At 39.3% G+C, this 22,120-nt stretch overlaps 1 protein-coding gene across 6 annotated transcripts in view; it reads right to left on the bottom strand.

The window, feature by feature from the left end:
• The window catches only part of Trpc1 (transient receptor potential cation channel subfamily C member 1), a 45,550-nt gene extending 24,696 nt beyond the window's left edge, over nt 1-20,854 (bottom strand). For 2 of the 6 annotated variants that reach the window (XM_021653087.2, XM_060385502.1), the window contains exons 1-4: nt 20,627-20,854; nt 14,368-14,522; nt 7,979-8,080; nt 3,042-3,244 (exon numbers count right to left, since the gene is read on the bottom strand). In XM_021653087.2, coding sequence (XP_021508762.1) covers nt 3,042-3,244; nt 7,979-8,080; nt 14,368-14,522; nt 20,627-20,846 — 680 coding nt within the window. In that variant the 5' untranslated portion in view covers nt 20,847-20,854. The remainder of the gene's footprint in view (nt 1-3,041; nt 3,245-7,978; nt 8,081-14,367; nt 14,523-20,626) is intronic. The other 4 variants (XM_021653088.2, XM_060385503.1, XM_021653089.2 and 1 more) reach the window with 3 other exon arrangements.
• Nucleotides 20,855-22,120: the final 1,266 nt, after the last annotated feature.

Here is a 22,120-nt window from a genome sequence, read left to right as displayed (position 1 = left end):
AAGGTAGCAGTTACTGGTAGAAAAAAATCTGTGAATCCTTTGTATAAATGTATACAAAACACGGCACATTTTAAAAAATGAGGTACAGAGCTAAACAGAGAATTCTCAATAGAGGAATATCAAACGGCAGAGAAAGAAATGTTCAACGTCCTTAGTCATCAGGGAAATGAAAATCAAAACAACCTGAGATTTCACCTTACACCCATCAGAATGGCTAAGATAAATAACTCAAGTGATAACATATGCTGGAGAGGATGTGGAGAAAGGGGAATCCTCCTCCACTGCTGGTGGGAATGTAAACTTGTACAACCACTTTGGAAATCAATCTGGCGCTTTCTCCCACAATTAGGACTAGTGCTTCCTCAAGATCCAGCTATCTACTCCTAGGTTTATATCCAAAAGACACTCAAGTATACAACAAGGACATCTGCTCAACCATATTTGTAGCAGCTTTATTTGTAATAGCCAGAAGCTGGAAACAGCCCAGAGGCCTTTCAGTTGAGGAATGGATACAGAAATTGTAGTACATCTACCCAATGGAATATTACTCAGAGATAAAAAAACAAACAAACAAACAAACAAACAAGGAAATCATGAAATTTGCAGGTAAATGGTGGGAACTGGAAAAGATCATCCTAACTGAGGTATCCCAGAAGCAGAAAGACACACAGGGTATATACTCACTCATAAATGGATATTAGACATATAATATAGGATAAACAAACTAAAATCTGTACACCTAAAGAAGCTAATCAGGAAGGACTCTGGCTAAGATGCTCAATCCACATTCAGAAAGGCAAAGAGGATGGACATGGGAGGAGGGAGAAAACAGGGAACAGGACAGGAGCCTACCACAGAGGGCTTCTGAAAGGCTCTACCCTGCAGGGTATCAAGGCAGATGCTGAGACTCTTAGCCAAACTTTGGGCAGAGTACAGGGAATCTTATGAAAGAAGTGGGAGATAGTAAGACCTGGAAAGGACAGGAGCTCCACAAGGACAGTGACAGATCCTAAAATTCTGGGCCAAGGACCACTTGTGGAGATGGCCTGGAACCCCTGCACAGAGGTAGCTTATGGCAGTTCAGTATCCAAGTGGCCTCCATAGTAATGGGGACAGGGACTGTCTCTAACATGAACTGATTGGCCTGATTGGCCTGCTCTTTGATCACCTTCCCCTGAGGGGGGAGCAGCCTTACCAGGAAGGCAATGCAGCCACTCCTGATGAGACCTGATAGACTAGGGTCAGAGGGAAGGGGAGGAAGACCTCCCTTTTCAGTGGACTGGGAGAGGGACACGGGTGGGGAAGAGAGGGGTGGGATTGGGAGGGGAGGAGAGAGGGAGGTACAGGGGGGACACAAAGTGAATAAACTGTAATTAATAAAAATGAAAATAATATAAAAAACAATTCATGGGTCAAGAGAATGCAGTCAAGCCATACATTAAGAGAAAATATTGTACTCCTCCTTACACATGTTGATGCCTGAAACCATCAAGAGCAGCAAACACTAAACTGATGATTCTCGGCTTGTAATGGTGTGAAGTACTGTATACTGAATAAAAGTTGCACATCACATTTTCTGATAACTAATATTTATTACCCAAATATTTCTAAACTATTATTGCATTTGTAACAGTTCTATTTTACAGACAAAGAAATTATTGACCAAATAGGTTGTTGAACAACTTGCCTCATTACAATGAGAACATCTTTGGATACCATGTGAGACAGGGTAATTTTACTTTTCTAAGTCCCCTCTGCTGGCCTCAAATTTACAATCCTCCTGTCTTAGCATTCTAGGAAACGAAGTTACAGATGTGTGCCTCTATGTCCCAGACTGGCCCCATCTCTCAAAGCTGCCACAATGAGAATTAAAACCGAATGTAAAGCACAGAAAAGGCTTATGCTAAAAGCTGGCTTCTCAACCAACTGATAACCACACTTGAATAAAACTGCCCATGGGGTGATCTTGTTCAACATATAGAAGACAGGCACTTTCTTAATGTTAACATTTCAACTGGAGAAATGGGAAGAGATGATAAGTAGTAAAGGAATAAAGATAAATATAGTCTAGGAAAGAAAATAAGAGGCAAGAAGAACTCAAACATTTAGTAAGAAATTAAGTTTTGTGGCTGGAAAGATGGCTCAGTAGTTAAGAGTGCTTGCTGCTCTGCAGAGGACCTGGGTTCAAGTTCCCAGCACCCACATGGTGGAAAACAAGTATAACACAACCAGGGAAGCTTGGGCTCTGGAACTTGACTAAGTGTGGGAAGAGAATGAGGAATGGACAGACTACACGTGCCCAGGTACATATACAGTGAGGCTGGGATGGCGAGGGTTTGCTACCTCTGGAACCTCTCGGCACGGCACCATTAGTTTGTACAGCACGGGGGAGGGGTCAGCTCTCCTCAGCAGGAGATCTCTGCCGGCAGCTGTCTCAGGCTGCAGAAATCTGGGAGGAGGAAGGTGCACTTGATAGCCTTTACATACTCATTGAGCTGTGTTCTGTCAGGAATAATGGTACACACCTGCAATCCAAGTTCTCAAGAATAAGAAAGGCAGAAGGATCAACTTTAAGATCAGCTTTAAAGCATACAAGATGAGTTCTAGGCTAGCCAGTGTGCTCACACCAAGACTGCCTCAAAAAGCTAATAATGGCCATCATCATGAGGACGGTGCTGATGATGGTGAAGCTATAGCAGTAGTTTTGTTTTCTCTGTAAGGAGTCAAGTGGTGCCCTTCTATTCTGTGACCACCCGGAACTACTCTTGGACTCTTGGACTAATGAACTATGCCTCTAAAAAACTAGAAGGAGATACACTTCATTTACAACTTGAAGGGTTTTCCTAATTCTCATCTGGTAAACATTTTGGAAAACTTCAGAATTCACCTCATGAACAAATGAGCTAGAAATTTGGCTTTCCTAAGTCACCGAAGCACATGTCTTAAAAGTTGCACTCAAAGAGCATTGTTTTCCAAGTAAGGTCACCGCCATGTGCATTGACACACCACTCTTGTATTTATCAAAATCCTAATTTTCTAACCTGGAATGTCTGAGGCTGTCCTTTTTGTTTTTTGCAGAACACAGCGTGCATTCACAACCAACTGCATGGGGCTTGGGCAAAGACACATCCTGCTTTAAAAGCATTGTAAGAATCTCATAGTTGTTCCGATGAGCAGCTAAAATAACAGGTGCCACATCCATCGTTGTTGAATATTCAGGATTCTGAATTCGTTCCATAAGTTTCTGAAAAATATTCATAGAAATGTCCAAAGGTTATTATCTGTGACTTCAAAAAATATGTTTATCTAAAGGATGGACTAAAATAATATCATATAAGGAACTTAAGAAGCATTTTAAGAATAATATAATTTATTTGGACTCATTGTTTGAAACTTTAAAATTCCAATTCTAATTAACAAACGCTATATATGAGACAGACTCTTCAACAGCAACATTCCTAAAGCTACAGTTTCAGTTTATTAATAAAGAAGCAAGGCTATCTAGAGAAACACTTGAAGAAAAGTGTTAACACTTAAAAAATAGTAGAAACAGGAATGATAAGGAGAAAGAACAAGAATCTTAGAAAAAGAATAAAATGGAAAAATAGAAATGTTAAAAACAGCCACAGTATAAGTGCATGAGGAAAAACTACAGTTTCCACCTGTGTGGCCAGCCTTGTCCTACAGAGAGCAAGGAAGCTTCTTCTTTATACAGTCCAGTCACCACCTAGTCCGCAACCCATCACAAACGTGCAAGAGCACTACAGTCCCAGCTTAATCCTTAAGGAGAGCTGGGACTGGCCGCCCTCTGTCACCCATGATGCCCAGGAAACTACACAGCTGAGGGTAACCGGTGATGGTGAGGAGCCGAGGCCCTGACAAGGGAATGTGGCTGAACTAGTGTCAGCACAGGAGCTGACTGCATGCAGTCTGTCTGACTCCAGACCCTGAGCTTCTCCAAATACATGGATCCTTGGGCTGACGATGGTATGAAATGAAGAAAAAAAAATCAGTTATTTAAGAATCAGGGTTAAATAAAGAAGGTTGGCTATTTTATGACTACTCATATTCTTTCCAATGCTTCTCACTTTTTTGTAGAGGTTTCCCTGAGAGCTGTCTGATTCCAGGGTAAGCTCAACAAGTTCACATTTTGGTAACTTTTATTAACATTGTAAAAGTAGTGCACACTCATTAAAATATCTGAAAAATACAGAAAAGCAGAAAGAAGAATAAAAATACCAATATTCCCTCAACTCAAATAACATTTTACAGTACAGGTTTCCTTCTATTCCTTTCTTTACTTCACCCCTTTTGAAGGACACATTTTGCATAAACGCTAGTGTGCTAAGCACCAGTGAAAAAAGAACAATTCTTGACAAAAACAATAGTTCTTAATCCTTCAAAGATCAAAAGAATAACCTCATTGCCCTAGAGCCCAGGACCTTCAAAGGACAAAATCATGCACAGAATTTTCCATACGATTTAAGGAAGCACACAGCTTCTGTGTTCAAGATATTCTGGCAAGGTAAATGACATTATGGCAAACATCGATAGGAAAACAGCCTTTTACAAGTTTAGGACTAGCATAGGCCCTTCCCTAGAAGTAGAAGTATAGGACAAAAGGACAGGAAATTGTTGAAGTTCTTGAGACATAATGACAAAATCTTTTCAATGGTTTATATTCTTGATAATACAGCGATGTATCCATTTCATATTGAAGTTTTCCTCACAGTAAAGGCCATGGTCACTCTTAATATGAGTGACAAATGATGAAATCTTACTTTAAGTACTAGTAAGTTTTGATATTTTTCATATGCTTTTCTTCTTTTATGAAGTTTGTTCATGTGATTTTCATTTATTTATTGGAGATTTCATATTAATGAATTTATGTAAGAGTAACATAAAAGCCTAAAATTTGTACTTTATTCTCATTGTATTATTGGTTGAAAAGAAAATCATATTTGCTCCCAGGTTGTAAGTCCTCACTGAAAATGACTCTTGTTTTTCCTATGAAGATCCGTAGCTAGAAAGCCACTACTAGACATGTTCAAGATTAAAGTTTATACTTTCATTGCTGATAGCATCAACTACATATTTTCAAATAAACAATTCTGTATTTTAAAGTTAATAGTGAAGAGACAATTTGACAAGCCAAAGCTGCAGAATGAATTCACTGAAATAGTAAAAGAAAAATATATTAAAATATTTAATTAAGTCTGTCTAGAAACAATAAAGCTGATAAAAGATGGTTTTACAGCCACTGTAAGTATTCAGATAAAGACTGAGTAACTTGTTGAAGACAGAGGAGAAAGTGTCTTCTTCACTGACTAGCTGAGGCCTGCCAAGGCTTTTCAACTGCTGATGATAGTGGTGGTGAAATAATACTTAGCACTGCTGTAATGGCACATACCACTCCACCTTGCTCCAAAGAAAGGAAATGTGTTCAAAGGCTAGAAGATGGATCAGGAAGATAAAAATACAATACTAACTGCAAGATAAACAGTAGAAATTGAATGGGATTCTATTATATTTGGTCCTTTAGTGAACAAATCTCTTCTTAGCCCTTTCTAGTCCATCCTTACTGGTTTCTAGGAAAGCCACACTTTTTTGTTGTTGTTGCTAGTTTTTAAAGTGTGTGTGTGTGTCTTAAGACGGTGCTAGATAAACACTTTACACTATTTACATCATCAGCACCCTAAATCATAGGATTTTTTTAGTAGTCTAAATGAATATAAAATTTGCTTATTTCTTTAAAAGTATTTTTATTCTAAATATAGTCAGCTGATAATCCAGCAATTATTTAAACTGATTGTTTAAATAATAATCAATGTTAAAAATTCTTAAATTCAATGTACAAAATTATCTCATTTACAACTAATATTATCAATGACTATCTTCCTACTGAGAAAACCAATAAAAATATAAAAGAAATATCTCTAATTAGATCAATCAATAAGAAATGACTTCTAGATGGGTGTGGCACATGCCCTAGTGACCCCAGCACTAGGGAGGCAGAGGCAGCATATCTCTGTGAGTTCCAGGCCAGCCTGGCCTACAAAGCAGATTAGGAGAGCCAAGGCTACATAGAGAAACCCTGTCTCAAAAAACAAAAAAACAATACAAAACAAAAAGTTTAAAAATGACTCGTATAAAGTAACATTTGGTTATATTTCCTTATCTCTTTTCTGTGTGTATTTTAAGGAATTGTAAAGGATTTATTTTATGTGTACCAGTGTTTTACCTGAGTATATGTCAGGGTACCACGTCCATGCAGTACCCACAGAGGCCAGATGAGGGCGATGGATCCCTAGAACTGGAGTGGTATGTGGTTGTGACATACCATGTGGATGCTGGGAACTGAGCCCAGGTCCTCTGTAATAATAACAACAATTGCTCGGAACCACTGAGCCATGCCTCCAGTCTCTTCCCTATATGTATTTTAAACCTCCTGTCAATTATATGTATACTTCACCAGCCTCATTTGGTCTAACTTAATATCTTTTATTCCTAAAACTTAATTTAAAATATCATCTTTAGCTGGGTGTGGTGGCTCACACTTGAGCAGCAGGAGCAGGAGGCTCAGGAGTTCAAGATCATCCTCTGTTATACAGGGAGTTCAGGCTGTTTGAGATACATTTAAAGCTTGCCTCAAAAAAATCTTAAGTCATTTAAATTACTGTTCTGTATTCCCAAGTTTATACACACAATTATTTATAGCTCCTATGTTGTCTTTCAGGGTTTTTTTCTTTTCCCTCCTGTACTAGGAATGAAAGCAAGGGCTCTACCACTGACCACATTTAGGACATGTCAGTATTTCCCATTGCTACACATAAAATATAAATCGATGATTTGTCCATTTCCTTCTCAGACCTTGAGACAAAGCACTAGGCTAAAGAATACAAATATCCTTCTTGTGTATGATACACCTTGAAAAATATCTTCTAAAACACCCTGTCCTACAGTAGTATACAGACCCAGACTCTTTAAAAAAAAAAAAAAAAGGTTGTTAATAAGAAAATTCAGTATCTTATACTTTTTTGTTTGTTTGTTTTGAGACAGAGTTTTTGTGTAGGCCTGGCTGTCCTGGAACTCACTCTGTAGACCAGGCTGGCCTTGAACTCATGAGATCCACTTGCCTCTGTCTCCCGAGTGCTGGGATTAAAGGCATGCTCCACCACCTCCCAGCCCAGTATCTTATACTTGATTAGCAACTAAGGTTTAAAATTTTATATTTTACTTTCTGAAAATTTCAAGAATTTTTTTCTAATAGATTTTGGTGTTTTCCATTAATTTCTTCTTCTTTTATTATTACTTTATTATTATTATTGTTGTTGTTGTTATTGTTATTATTAATTTAGACAGAGTCTCACTGTGTGGCTCTAGCTGGCTCTTGCTGTGTAGACCAGGCTGACCTCAAACTCACAGCAGGCCTCCTGCCTCTGCCTCCCAATTTCTGACAGTGTGTGCCACCAAGCCAAACCCAGCTCTCCTGTTTTAATCTGAGATGCTTAGTGGAAGCCTGTTTCCCAGGCATCCCTAGCTTTCTGCATCTGTCCAGCATCTGAAACTGAGACATAACTTCTGTAACAATCAGACTGCGTACTGTAATCCTTACTCACTGCTCTTCAGCAAAAACAATTCTTCTACACCAGTCAGCTAAATGTGTCTCTACATTTTCTCCCATTTTTACAGTTTTTCACTTGCATTTCTTAAATCTACCTAGAAACTAATCTGTATTTTTTAATAGTGCCTGAAGAATATCTCAAATTAAAAACACTGGCAAAATATGGAAATATTCACTAATTTTAAACCAATATTGATTATTATTTACTTCCTTCAAAGTAGTATTTTACAAAATGAAAATATCAGTATTTTTAAAAATGAAATAAACTGGGAAGGGGGGAGAAAAGATGGCAACGGGGTAGGAGATCCACTTTGGCTTAAAAATCCAAATGAACAAATATTTAAGAGTACTGACTACTATAGTTGGTCTTGATGATCGTTTTGGTCGATGGTTAAGTAGTATATCAACAGCTCCCACTACTTCAGAGTCGATTGCCACCAAAAGTGCATCTGCGGACTTTAAAAAAATAAAAGTTAAAAATGAAAATGGAAGAGAAAAATGTAAACTATTTTTACTAATTCACGGTTATTTTAAAATTTTCAAACTGTATTATATACAGTAATACTGGATTTTAAAAAAATGCATATTGTACAAATAGTACATTTGCTTGCAAAAGACAGTAGTACTTGTATGTACCACAACATAAATACTTCTGTTCTGGTATTAATGCACAGCCTGGCAAAACAGTGACTATCTCATAGAAGGGATTTCATATGGAACAGTGCTGATCCATGCAATGTTTAAAGCCAAAAAACAAAACAAAAACAAAGACAAAAACAAAAAACCTTCAAGATATTTTCTCTTGAATCATGAATCCCAAAAAACCTTAAGGTTCCAAATTTATTAAAGAAATTACCAGTAACTATTTAGCAAAGGAGTATGTTGGGTATAACGTCAAGAGTGCAATTCTGAGAAGAGGAAAATATACAAATATAAAAAACATAGGAAAGGGTAAGCCCTCTGTTCTCATCTTTAAGACATACATGTTTTATACATGTATAGTTTGATGCTGGTACCAGCACTCTTGTCAAATATAAATCACAAAGAATCCAGTTACCAACATTGGTAGAGGCAGGAAGGAGTTCAAAGTTCCAGTCCCAACCTGCTGTGTCTACTTCTGACCAGAGGCATATGTAAACAGACTGAGGACACTGGGCTCTGTGCTTCTCTATAACAAAGCCTACATGCTATTGGCTACTATGACACCAAGTTTTGGTTTTTATGATTTTAGGAAAAAACATAATAGCAGAAGGGAAATGAAATAATGATTTAATCTAAGAAAATGCCAACAACTATTTTCAAGTTGTGCACTTTTAACTGATAGAACCTTTACTATTTTTATATCAGTCAATATTCTTGCTCCCAGGAATGAAACTATAGCAAGTCTGTAATATTCTTTGTAGGTCCATAGAATCAAGCTTTACTCTCCTTATTAGAATGTCAAAAATAAGACTAAAAATGCAAGCTTTAGTAGAATGTTGAAAATTAGTGTTCTATAACCCAAAAAGGGAGCTGGCATTCTCATTAAACTTTTAGAAACCACCTATGTTTTCCTGTAGGAAAAGCTTCCTTGCTAGAGAAAAAATTTAATCCCTTGAAATTTTTAGAGTTCATTAAATATGGCCCTAAAAAAGTGCAAACACTTTTTCTTTCTTTTTTAGCTTCATAATGCTTCCATTTAATCTTGTTCTATCTCTTCTCTTCAAGTCGGTTAAAGCAAATAAAGTTTTAAAAACAAGAACCTAATATCCATTACTGGATATTTTATTTACAGTTTTAATTTAAAAAAAAACGAAGCTAACTATAGTAATGCCACTATTCTCAAATACCAGGCAACTTCAATAATCTGAAATATGGTCATGAATTTACTTACAACTTAAAACAACACCACCACCTTAAAAAAAAAATACAGAACATCCCAGGTCACAGAGTAACACCTGGGCGTTGTTTGCTGGAGGAGACAGGCCCAAGCACCTTGACTTAGGAGTGTCTGTAAGTGAAGGCGATGGTTTTCCCAAGCAGTCCCCAGACCTTTACTGAATAAAAGACAGCTAGAATAAAACCAGCGAAAACAGGGAAAAGAAAAAAAAAAACAACAACAAAACTAAAAGTTGACCATGAAAAGCATAAAATACCAGTATAGCAAAACCACTGTGGAAGCACAGCCGTCTGTGAACTTCAATGCAAGGACAAATTGTTAATAATTTTGGACCTCATGAAGCAAAGTAAAATTATTACATTCTCAAGAATTCCAATTAATGACGGTAAAGTTAAATTATATTCGGACACACAACTCATAAAGGATAAAGATGTTAGCATTCAACGCTTAAAAGGATAAGCTTCAGCTATACAAAGTATCTGCATTAAAAAAATCATGTAACTAAAGAGTGGCCAGTGGCATATTCTATACAAACAGTATGTTATTTGATAAATAAATGGTAGGTCTGAAAGAAAATATTTGAATTTTTAAAAAAGAAATTTATTTGAAACAGTCTTAAAGCCAGGCTGACCTCAAACTTGTCAGCCTCTTGCCTCCAAAGTGTTGGGGTTACAAGGGTGAGCCACCACACCCAGGTTAAAGTATTCTGAAGTATTTGCAAGCATACAAACTATCCTTACTCATTTCCCCCAACTTCTCGGTAATCTGAGCATTTACACTCAAACATAGTCAACACATACTTACTATGTATTTGAAGTTGCTACCTCCTTCTCACCTCAGAACTTGTCCAAAAAAAAAAAAAAAAAAAAATGCTGCTGTGTTGCTGTTCTCAGTGCAAGAGGCTCCTTATTTCCTTTCTAAGCCTAATTTCTGTCTTACAGTATGTATTAACGCTCTGAAATATTCTATACAAATTTGGTCCTTCATCTACATGAATATTATTCTCATATCCCACAACTTTAAATTTTTCCTTTTTGTTAATTTAACTTGAACTTATCTTTCCATTGTCACTAAATATTTTCTGCTTTATTTCACTCTGTTAATAGTCTCAAATTAATATACATCCTGTTCCTAAATCTATCAATATCATACTTTGAAAATCCAGTGGCTTTTTCTCTCTCCTGTTTGTGTCTTTATTTCTAAGAAAAAAAAATTAAATTAAGTTAAAATTTCCCTTTTGACTTTCATACCACCATTCTAACTGACCCAAAATTGTTACCACTTCATCTGATCTTTTAAAATGCAACTCTTCCCTTCCAGTGCCCTTGGTTAAATGTAAATGCTCCCCAAGAAGCAATCTGTGATGTTCTTTGCTCTGCGACCCCAGCCACTCTCAAGATACAAAGGGCCACAGTTCTGCTTATGCACCCTAGGGAGCTTTGGGAGTTGTCAGACAGCCCCAAATAAGCAAAGCCGAAGCCCGGAAATCATCTTTCTTTACAGCAAGGCTATCTGCCTTCTGAGACTGCTAGTTTTCTCTCCTTTCTCCCCTAGTTGATTAAACCCTTGGACTCCTTATCTCCCTTCATGACCTTGACTATCACTCTCACAGCCTGTCCTGTGGTTCAGATCTTAATATTCACACCTGGATTACTACAGCCCTCCCTTCCTATCTTCCCAGTCTAGCCTAAACTTGATTGCCATGCTCATCTATCTACAACATCATGATACACCTATCAAAGTGCCTTGAATGACACCTAGCAATAAAACACAAATCTCGCTCTCCCGTTCACAGCCTTTTTCACCAGCTTTGTTTTAGTTGTTCTCCCTGAGAATCTCCATTGTACTACAAACGCAGTATTTTACTTTAAGACTGTAGAACACGTCCTGCAGATCTGCATGTGTTCCTCCCTGAGTCCCTGTTCCTTAACCACCTCTCAGTTCTTTAGAGTACACTGAGGACCAGGAAGAACTTGGGCCCCCGAGCCAGAACCTAGGTGCGGATTCCAAGCCTGCCATTTACAGATAAGTCTGGACAGGTACCTCACCTGCTTGAAGATCAGGAAGTCAGGCCCACTGGCACAAAGCAGCACAAAGTTAGCAGTGTTAATGTTTCTTTTTCACTTTTAAATTTTAGTTTATGTGTATGGGTCTTTTGTCTGCATGTAAGTCTGTGTACCACAAGTCTTTCTTGTGCCCTCAAAGGCCAGAAAGGGGTGTTGCATGATCTGTAACTAGAGTTACAGAGAGATGGCTGTGAGTCACCATGTGGGTAGGAATTGAACCAAGGTCCTATGAAAGAGCAACAGGTGCTCCTAACCACTGAACCATCTCTTTGGCCCAATGTTTCTATTTCAAGGCTAAGCTCAATAGACAATCTTCCAGTGGCATCTTTCTTAAGACTTTAAAAAAATACATTTTTAGGCCAGGTGATGGTGGCATATGCCTTTAATCCCAGCACTGGGGAGTCAGATCTCTGTGAGCTTGAGGGCTTTTCTCCACCAAACCATATCTCCAACTCCAATACATTAAGAGAGAGACAGACAGAGACAGAGGAAAGAACCTCCTCCACTCCCTCAGTGGCAGGGATCAAATGCAGAGCCTCACACATGCTAGGCAGAAACCTAGTTTTCTTGATTACTCCAACCCTCAATGGTCTCTCTCCCTTTTAATTGCTAATTCAACATTTATGTTGAATTGCAAAACATTTAAGTGTAATTAGGGCTTCTCAAAAGCAGCTCTATTGACATTTTGGATCAGATGTGGTTTGGGTGTTGTTGTAGCATCTTTCCTATGTATTATAGGATGTTTCTACCAACTAGATAATCTGCCCACCAACTGTGAAACTAAAAATACTGCCAAATATCCCTAGGTGCAGACAAAGTCATTTGCTTGAGAACCACAGATATAACCCAAGATTAAGCAACAAGAAGCGTTCTGTAACAGCAAACTGTATACAAGTCCCAGGCACGGTTACCACTCAGCACTTAGAAAACACAACCTCGCATTTAAATTTCTTTGTTCTCCTTCTGCTTTAGCTGGGTAATTCATTTTCAGATCCACTGGTGAAGAAGTCTCACTGTCCTTATGCATTTCCACCATCACCTGCTCAAAGGTCTTACACATCTGTTGACTGACAGAATGAGACACAGGGAGCTTGGACAGAATAGAGAACTGGAAAGAGCAGGGGTTTTGCAGTCAAAAGATTACATTAAAACCTTGGGTTTACTTTTACTGATTTTACAACTTTTACAACTTTTACTGATTTTACAACTCATTAAAGTCTGTGAGGCTCCCTTTTCTAGTCTATAAAATAAAGCATCTGGAGAGTCTGACTGCGATGTTCAAATGTGATTCAGAATGTGAAAGAACCATGCATATTGAAGAATTATTAGGTATAAAACCACATATGTAAACACACAATTATTATACCATAACATTTCTTATCCAAAGTAATCAAGGATTTAATTTCTTTATAACCTTATTTTCTAGGTAACTGAAGCTTATGCTTTTAAGTGTTTAACTTTAAAATTTAAATAATCTTGATGGAGGTTCTCTGCTTTTAAAAGGTTTACATATATATACACACACATACATACATACATGCATGCATACATATATATGCTTTCATCTAAGGTGTTAGCTAGTGAATATAATTTAACTTCCCCTTGCTGATGCTAGCCACTATTAGAGCATAGTCATCAGGCAGACACACAGTAAAAACGCTTCTAATTAAATGGTGTGAATGGCCCCAAGCCTCATTTTGCTCAGCTACAGCGCTAACGCCCTTTTCATTGCTTTTCTTGGTTCTTTCAGATCAGAAAACTAGAAATTTAAATTAAAATGAAATCTAAAATGAGAAAAAATGGACTTTAAGGAAGAAGTGCTCTACAACTAAATTTAACCTAGAAACATCATCAAAATTACTCTGGCAGCACAGAAGCCCTTTCATCTAGTTTCTTGTTGTAGTCTATAGAGAGCTAAGTAACTAGGTACCCAATTCTGTTTTCTATATCGTGTGTGTGTGTGTGTGTGTGTGTGTGTGTGTGTGCGTGCGCATATATACGTACATATACTTATATATCAGTCACCATACCACATTATAGTATGAATAACAGGGATGTACCTAACACCTCATATCATACCAAACAAGGATGCTGTTAGTGCTTCCTGATGTAGCTCCAAAAACTATGCCTCATCAAAGCTATGGGCCAGAGTTCCTGTGCTATGTTTATCATGAGTGAACCACAAAGGGAAAGGGAATGAGGCTATTATTAGATGGACATGCATGCCTGCTTTTCCACCTTAACTGATACGAAGACAAATGGAAAGTTCTAGCCTTTCCAGTTTAAAACAAATCATTCATCTTTAGATGAAAGCAAACACTAGATTTCAAACAAAGAGGAAAACATAATAAAGCTTAGGAGAAACAAAACTGAACTGTAGGTTGTTTTGTGAGGAACATTTTGTTCATATGCCTATAAATAACACGGGACACAGAAAAACCTGTCCCCTGGTTCTTCTAGAATACTTGCACTATTTTTAGGTATGTAATACAAATAATCCTATCAGTAATAAAAATAATGTCATCTTTAATAACCCAAGATAGTTTACTTTCGTCTGATGAAGGAAAAGGAAACAGGAAGAAAAACACAAATAACTTTAAAACATTGCAGTTCTAAATAGCTTGTTTGGGTTTGTTTTATAAACTTTTTAGTGGCTTAAAACCAAATAGAATGTGAAAGACAAAGGAAGAAAGAGAAAACAAAGCAAAGAAAAAGAAAGTGAGCTAGAAGGAAAGATGAAAGTATGACATCGCTAACATTTTTTAGAAGCTACTGGATAAAATCATCTAGCCTTGTACCTGACAACCGTAGTCCAAAAGCAGCTGCAGTATATCCAAGCTTTCGTTTTCAATAGTTATGGTAACAGCATTTCTCCCCAGCACATCTACGCAATTTATGTTCAAGTCACCTGAACTGTTCTCCTCCAAAATCTTTTTAACCATATAATAGTCACCTAAATAACAATATACAAACATAATTTAATATTTAGGACATTAAACAAGAATGACTATAAAGAAAAATTTTATCCTGCTGAATTAAAAGATTAAAAATACCTAAACTCATTTTTGCTTTGCATGTGGACATGTGCACAGAAAATGTGAACATTTCCTAGAAAAAAAGTATATCTTGATAAAATGATACACATATAAGCAGTTAAATATAAAACAGAAGTAGAACAAGATAAATGTGTAGCTTTAATAACAATTTCTAGTTTAAAATTCTTAACCTGATGTTATAAAGAGAAAAACATAGAAGATACATAAAATAGTTTAATAAATACCTCAAAATACAGACTGGCAGTGATTATAGAAAAAGAAAATGAAATTTTCTTAAAAGAAATTGGTTTTAGATCTCAGACACACATATCTATTCATGCATCATATTGGTTAAAATGGAGAACAGGGGTGAAGAATATTAGAGGGGAAGAGCATACATTTAAAAAGTAATATGAACTTGACAGTATGTATAATAAGGGTACCTAAAAGTCCTTGTTCCCCCTCCCCCCTCACACACACACACCATCTTGTTAAGGAAGGTGTGCTGTAGAGTATTAATAAACAGAGAACAGCCAGCTCGCAAAACAGCAAGTTGGAGCTAGAATGACTGCTTGATCTATCAGGAGCAGGCAGCTGTCTTCTATCTAACTGAAAGCCACCACAAAATTGTCATTACATGTGAGAAAAATGGGAATTACCATCACCAAAGACCCATTATATTTGCCTGCTAATGAGATTGTGCAGGAAAAGGAGAAATAAACATCCAAAAAGATGTTCATTAGAGAAATAAAGAGGATATTTGTTTCATTTTACTTTTTAAACATAAATGAATAAATGGTTTTACATATACTTATTCTTTAGATATCTGTAAGTAAGAAATAGGAAAAGAATATTCAGGGTCGAAACTGGAAGAAGAAAAGAAATAATTTCATGGTACAGAGGAAAAACATTAAATTAGAGTAAATGAGTAAGAAAAACAATATTGCAACTAAGAGACAGATTTTGTGAAATTTTCAACCTTGCTATTATTTTTTAATGTCTGCTTACAGTCCCTGTCCATTTTTTAAAAAGCTGAATAATAGTTTTTTTGACAATACATCTCCTTAGGTCTCTCAAGAATAAAAAACTAGTCATGAAATAATTTTCCCATAGCAGTAGTTAACATTCAGATTCCATTGATGAAGTTCTTGCCAAGAGTGGCCAAATAATCCAGTAAAATGATATCACTATTGCTTAAATAAATAATAATAACATTTAAAACTACTTCCCACGATGTGATTCCAAGCATTGGGATAGGAAAATGCTAGCTACAAAGCTCTGCTTTGCTATCCTGGTGTATCCAGGTGAGGGTTATTCATTTTAATTCACCTTCTGGGAATTCATTAGGCTTTCTAATCTAAGGCCATTGAGTTTCCTTAATTCTGCAATATTTTCAGCCATTGCTTCTTAAATGTTACCTCACTGCTGAAGTTTGCAAGTCATTTAAAGTGATGAACCATAACGACTAGAACAGCTGTTAACTCTGAGGATGAATACATATGCGAAAAGAGCCAACAGCCCAGCTCAAAACGCCTGCTGTGCCAGAGGAGGCTTTCCTTCCACAGTGAAGCTGCTTGCAAGTCACATCTCTTGTCTTTGGAAAAGCAATGTAATTTGCTTACTTTTTTGATGATACAGTTTTAAATTTTGTTTTTACTTCTGTGTCCGTGGGAAGTTTGTGTGTGTGTTCCTGTCTGTGTGGGTGTGCCAATGTGGAGGCTAGAGATCCAGGTTCGGTGTCTTCCTTTACCACCCATCCTCCCTGCCCCCGCCAGAAAGATCTCTCTCTGAGCACAGAGCTCACAGACTGGCTAGACTGGCTGCTACCAAGCTCCAGGAATCAGCTTGCTCAGGGTTACAGACTTATATCAACACACTCTGCTTTTTTACATGAAGGCTGGAGATCCGAACTCAGATTGCCAGGTTTGCACACAGGCACATCATCTGCCAAGCTACCTCCCAAGCCCCTAGCTGTCTTTGTTCAACAAACACAAAAAAATAAGTTTTCAGTCTATTACATGGGTAGAGCACTAATGCAACAGCAAGTCATCTTGGCCCCATCTCTAACGTAGCTCCTTTACTCACTTACCTGTCCCTTCAAACACAGCTAATCCTCACCCACACCACTGCCATCCTTCTGGACAGTAAAACAGCCTCTTAACTGATCTGCCTACTGAAAAGGTTTTCTCTTCAACCAAGTCCTAAGCAAGCAAATGCTCCTTTCCCCTCCCCTCGAGGCCTCAATCTTAGCTCATGAAGACTTGAACAAAACATTAACATACGTTCTAACAGCTCTGGGTTGCATTACTAACATGATCCCCTGTAAATGCATGCCTGAGGAAAGTCACGGCTGCCAATGTGTCACTCTTGTTCATTTCAGCATACAAGATGGAGCCCTTTTCCTGGCCCTTGTGAAAGGACAGCCATCAACTCCCCTTACTGCTTTCTCATAAATCAACCATCCACTTATTGTAAACTTTCTCCTGCTGTTTTATACTTTTTCACTTCCCTGGCTCTACTGAACCCCCACTCAACACTCCTCTCTAACCCCGTAAACAACTAGCTGCCTCTTTACAGAATGAACTTGGATTCAGTTCACACTGGGCTCTCTTCTGCATTCTTACTCAGACAATGCTTTATACTTTAGCACAGGGGTCAAAACATCGTTCTGAAAAGGAGACAGACATTAAAATATACTAGGATATGATATCTCAGTCACAATTACTTAGACCCTTTTGCATCAAAGCAGACACAGCCATATGGAAATGAATGAGGATGTGTTTCAATAAAACTTCAAATTTCATAGAATTTTCATGTTATAAAATACTATCCTTTTAATTAGAAATAGTTTTAAGTTTTGGAATATAAAATGCAAAAGGCAGTCTCAGCTCACAGGCTTTGCAAAAACAGTTGGATTTGGCTTATGGATCACTTAATCATCCATGTTCTAGCCTTAACTTTTCAGTCCACTCTGTAAAATTCAAAGCATATTAATCTTATGACTTGTGATTTTTCTAATAGGCTCAATAGACACACTTTTTACTTGTGTCTATTAAGTTCACTGGAAACTGGGCCAACAAATATAATAGTATGTAAAATACCAAAGTAACTCCATGGGTCCTCAGCCATAAATTTCCTCTGTCCCACTCTGATATATCCTTGAGAGATACACGGTATAGGGAGATGTTACGACATTAGTTAGGAAAGATGATTCTCTATTTCCTTACTAGCCTCTCATTGGACTTTCTAACATGGTGATAAATTCCACCATTACTGACATGACAGCAATTAATGTTTATCAGTTTGGCCACATGTGGTGGCTCAGGAATATAATCCCAGCACCCAGGAGGCAGAAGCTGAAGGCCAGCCTTGGCTACTTACATAGTCAGTTTCAGGCCAAGACAGACTGGAGACTAAGATTCTATCTCAAAAAGTCACTCCCCAACTCCCACAAAAAAGTGAGGGTTTTTTTTTCCAACTTTATATTAACCAAATCAAACTTGAATCTAGTTGTGAAATATGGGGTGCTTTTGTGTCAAAAAAAATTATAAATCTTTTCAAACCAAACTTTCTATAATAATCTTTGGACGTGGAATTATAATAGTCTACTTAAAAGATTCCCAATTAATATTAAAACTGAGTTAAAAGGGGAAAATTCTTTGGAATCCAAAGAAATCCTACTGAAACTATAATCGATACAGTGCTGGAATGTTTTAGTCCTAATCATTCACTTTGGCTTTTCAATGTTATCATTTATTGCTTTTAAACAATATTTCAATTTCTCATTACCTGTGTTAAACTCTTCCGCCTAGTCCTAGACTTCTCAGCATCATTAAATTGGATGGACTCAGTGAAGTTTACAGTACTAGGGACAAGAGAAAGTGAGACTACAGCAGCACTTGACATTCAGATAGTCGTTAAACATCCTTCAGCCTCATAATGGACAACAAACTGAGGCTTCGCTTGGATAACTTGTTTTTAACTTCCCAGGAGAAGAGTACTCTGTGCTAGGAATCCTATCTTCCAAATCTCATTGAGGCTACTTAAGTTAAATTGAACATTTGCTCAAAGGGATCTCTTATATACACAAACATATATATATATATGTTTACACAAAAATATATATATTTACCATTACTGTTCCTCATGACTACACTTGAAAAATCTTTATCACAGAAAAATTCCTGAAGAATATAGATGTAGTCAGTAACTCATTAGTACAACCTTTTGTACAATGCCTTTAAACAGTTAAGAACTTCATGTGTGTATTTTGATAGCATGGCAAAGAGCAGCAGATTAAAAATAATAAAAAGAAACACACCTGAGATCACTACATATGCCAGCAAAGCAGCTAGCTACTCAGTCACCCTTCACTAAAATAACTGTGAACCATTCCCTACGGCTACCCTAGCTGAGAACAACTAGAACATTCTAAAACTTTGGTGATTTCCAAAGCTTCCCTGCACGGAGCACATACGTTCTGTTCCTAGTGACACTTTGTGGGCTGTATAGTAACCCTGGCACCCTTCATGCTAAATATACTCATCACCACTCCTTTATGCAAATTATTAAGTGCTGCCTAGCAATATAAAACTTCTCAACCATACTCAGGACTCTGCATTTTAATGACCCAACTCTCTCTCCTCTCAAACCTCACACCCTTCAAATCTCTTCCAAAATAGCGAAAACAGAACGCCCCACTAAATATATTAGGTAAGGTGTTAATACAACAGTGGTATATAGTCTCCAGGAAATGTTGCACATTTTGAAAGCATCCTGAGTGTTAAGGGACACAAAGCTGCTACAGAAACTTCATCAAAGCATCCTTTTTTAAAATACATCAAGCCCACCACAAAACAAACTGACAGAACACAAACTAGAATGAATCCAGAGGCTGGCTGAAAACTGCCCTCCAAAGCCCTTCTCTAACTCCCTGATGAAATGTCAAGAAGGGATTGCTTTTTGGCCTGGTTAAGATAAAATGTAGTTGTGTAAAAAACAAAAACCTATTTCAAAGGCTTTAAAAGGTCAGGGATCTATTGTTGGCCCTTAAACATATATACGTAAACAAAAAATCAAAACTTAGTTTTCTCGTAGTTTAAGCTCGTCTCTGTAATTAGGTTTAGGAAGTCTCCATGGTTCTAACGAAGTTTCCCTAAATAAACACAATCTTTAAACAACAAACTGTTTAACTGAGAAATGAGAACTAAAAAAAAATTAATTTAATTTAATTTAGATAGGAGATACAAGCAATCTGAGAGCAATCAAGTTCCCATTTCTTTATTTTAATACACCATTTGAAAGCAAGCTTATCTTTCCGTGTGGCCATAAAGTGATCAATTTCTAAAAAAAAAAAAAAACAGTATAGTCCACATATTTTGCCTATACTTATTTTTCACTATCTTTGTCTCCCACCAAACTCTCTGAAGTAATAAACCTTTCTCCCTAATTAAAAACAAAAACAACAACAACAAAAAAAACAACACTCAAAGAGGTTCCTTTAGTTTGGAGAAAGTTTTGGCAACTGGGGCAGGATTTCTGCTGTCTTGTCTTTATTTCGTGTTATTTCTGCTTAGGATAATGGGATGCTTAATTCCACTCAACTGTAACAGCCTAAGGCACTGGCGGCTTAAGTTAAACAAAAGGCAAGTCTTTAAAACAAAACAGAACTACAAGGCGACAGCCCGTACACAGGAGAAACCTTAAGAGAAATTCGGTAGAATTTCCGGATTAGAAGGTCCCAAACTAGTCTCTAGTTTGGAAGGACTCCAAAGTCGAGTTGACATCTGCGGCAGACGGTGGAGCAACTTGGGGATGAGGGCTCCCACCTAGTCACCGAAACATCCCACCTGCGGGAGTCCACCGCCCCCGCCCTACCTGCCCGCTGCTCAATTAGGCAGAAGTCCTGCGGGCTGCAGCCAAGAAAGCGCAGGAGTGCCGGGAGCAAGCTGAGGCCGGGGCAGGACCCAGGGAGTGGGTGCTGGGGTGTCCGGAGGTGGAGAAAGAGGGGCCTAGCTCTCACCCTTGTCGCACGCCAGCAAGAAAAGCTTCTCATTCAGGGTGTTCTCCTCCTTCACCTCCCGCACATCCTTCAGCGCCATCACTTCGTTGGGCGACGAGGAGGACGGAGAGGAAGGCAGGGAGGAGGAGGAGACGCCCGAGAGGTCCGTGCTCGGATACAGGGCCGCCATCATCGCGGCCCACGACGGGGGGAGGCCAGGAGACGGTGGCGGAGCCCCCATGGGCGCCGGCCCGGGCCCCAGCCCAGCCCCGGGGCCGGAAAACGGGTGAGTCGTCCCCACCGCCACATCTGCGTGCGGCCCGTTGGCCCCGAAGGGCGTCGCCTCGCCCCGGAACCAGCACTCGCCCTCCACGGACAGCCCCAGGTTGGTGGCCGCGCCGGCCCGGCCCCGGGGCCAGCGTCCTCGGCCCAGCCGCCGGCGCCCCGGTCGAGCTGGTCCGCGCCCGTCCGGGGACGACAGAGTGGAGCGCGCCAGGGCGGCAGCGGAGCGCGGGGCCGTGCCAGGAGCCGCGGGGGCCGCGCGCTGGGCGGCCCGGCCTGGGAGGGAGTGACGGGGCCGTCGGCCGAGGAGCTCGGCGGGGCGCTCCGCGGCACCTCGGGCTCCGGGGCCGTGGGAACCGCTGGCCCAGCTGCGCCCGCAGGAGACAGAGGTTCGCGGCTTCTCTCCTCACGTCATCCTCAGCCCCCGCGGAGGCGGCGGCACCGGGGCGGGGCTTACGGCCGAGCAGGGCTCGGAGGGCGGGGCATGCAGGGGCGGGGCCGTGGGCGGGGCTCCAGGCCGGACGCGCCTCGCTCCCCGGTCGCCTAGCGCCCTGGCGCGCCTGCAGCATCCTGGAGCGCCTGAGGGCATGGACACCGCTTGGCCTCGGTTCCTACCGGGGTTGCGGATCTGAGGTAATTTTATCCGCTGCCTTGTAGCTGCCGCTGCTGCGGCACAGAAAGTACGTACGTGCAATGTGCCACGAGCTTCCGAGGAATTAACGTTTACGTGAAATCCCTCACGGAATTTGTCCTAGGGCCTGGACAAGCAACCACAGATTTGGGAGTTTGTGTTTGCTTTTCCCTCGTCTTAAAGGCCGTTTACAAAACAATTTTTCTGATTTAGTATGGTCTAACATTCCTGATATTTCTAAGGTCACTGTATATGTATTCGCATGTAATTCAAAGGTGACTTTTAGCCGTTGCATAAGTGTACTTTAGGACTTTCTCTCCATACAAGTCGTCTCCCTGGATTTCTTACATTGACAACACCTGATTCAAGAGATTTGCTATTTACACAACAGTTGGTGGACACTCAGCAATTGCGACTAGGGCCTGCAGAAACTGATGCATCAACCAAAGGCCTTTTATTGAGAGGATGTGACACTCTGCTCAGATGTAGCCCTCAGACAGCCTAGTCTCCATGTGGGTCCTCTAGTAAGGGGAGAAGAGACAGTCTCTGACATGAACTGACAAGCCTGCTCCTTGATCACTTCCCCCTGGCGGGGTGACCTA

This window comes from Meriones unguiculatus, chromosome 6 (assembly GCF_030254825.1).
Source record: "Meriones unguiculatus strain TT.TT164.6M chromosome 6, Bangor_MerUng_6.1, whole genome shotgun sequence".
NCBI classification, from domain to species: Eukaryota; Metazoa; Chordata; class Mammalia; order Rodentia; family Muridae; genus Meriones; species Meriones unguiculatus.
Note: the sequence above shows the minus strand (reverse complement) of the source record. Positions and strands in the feature narration are given on the sequence as shown.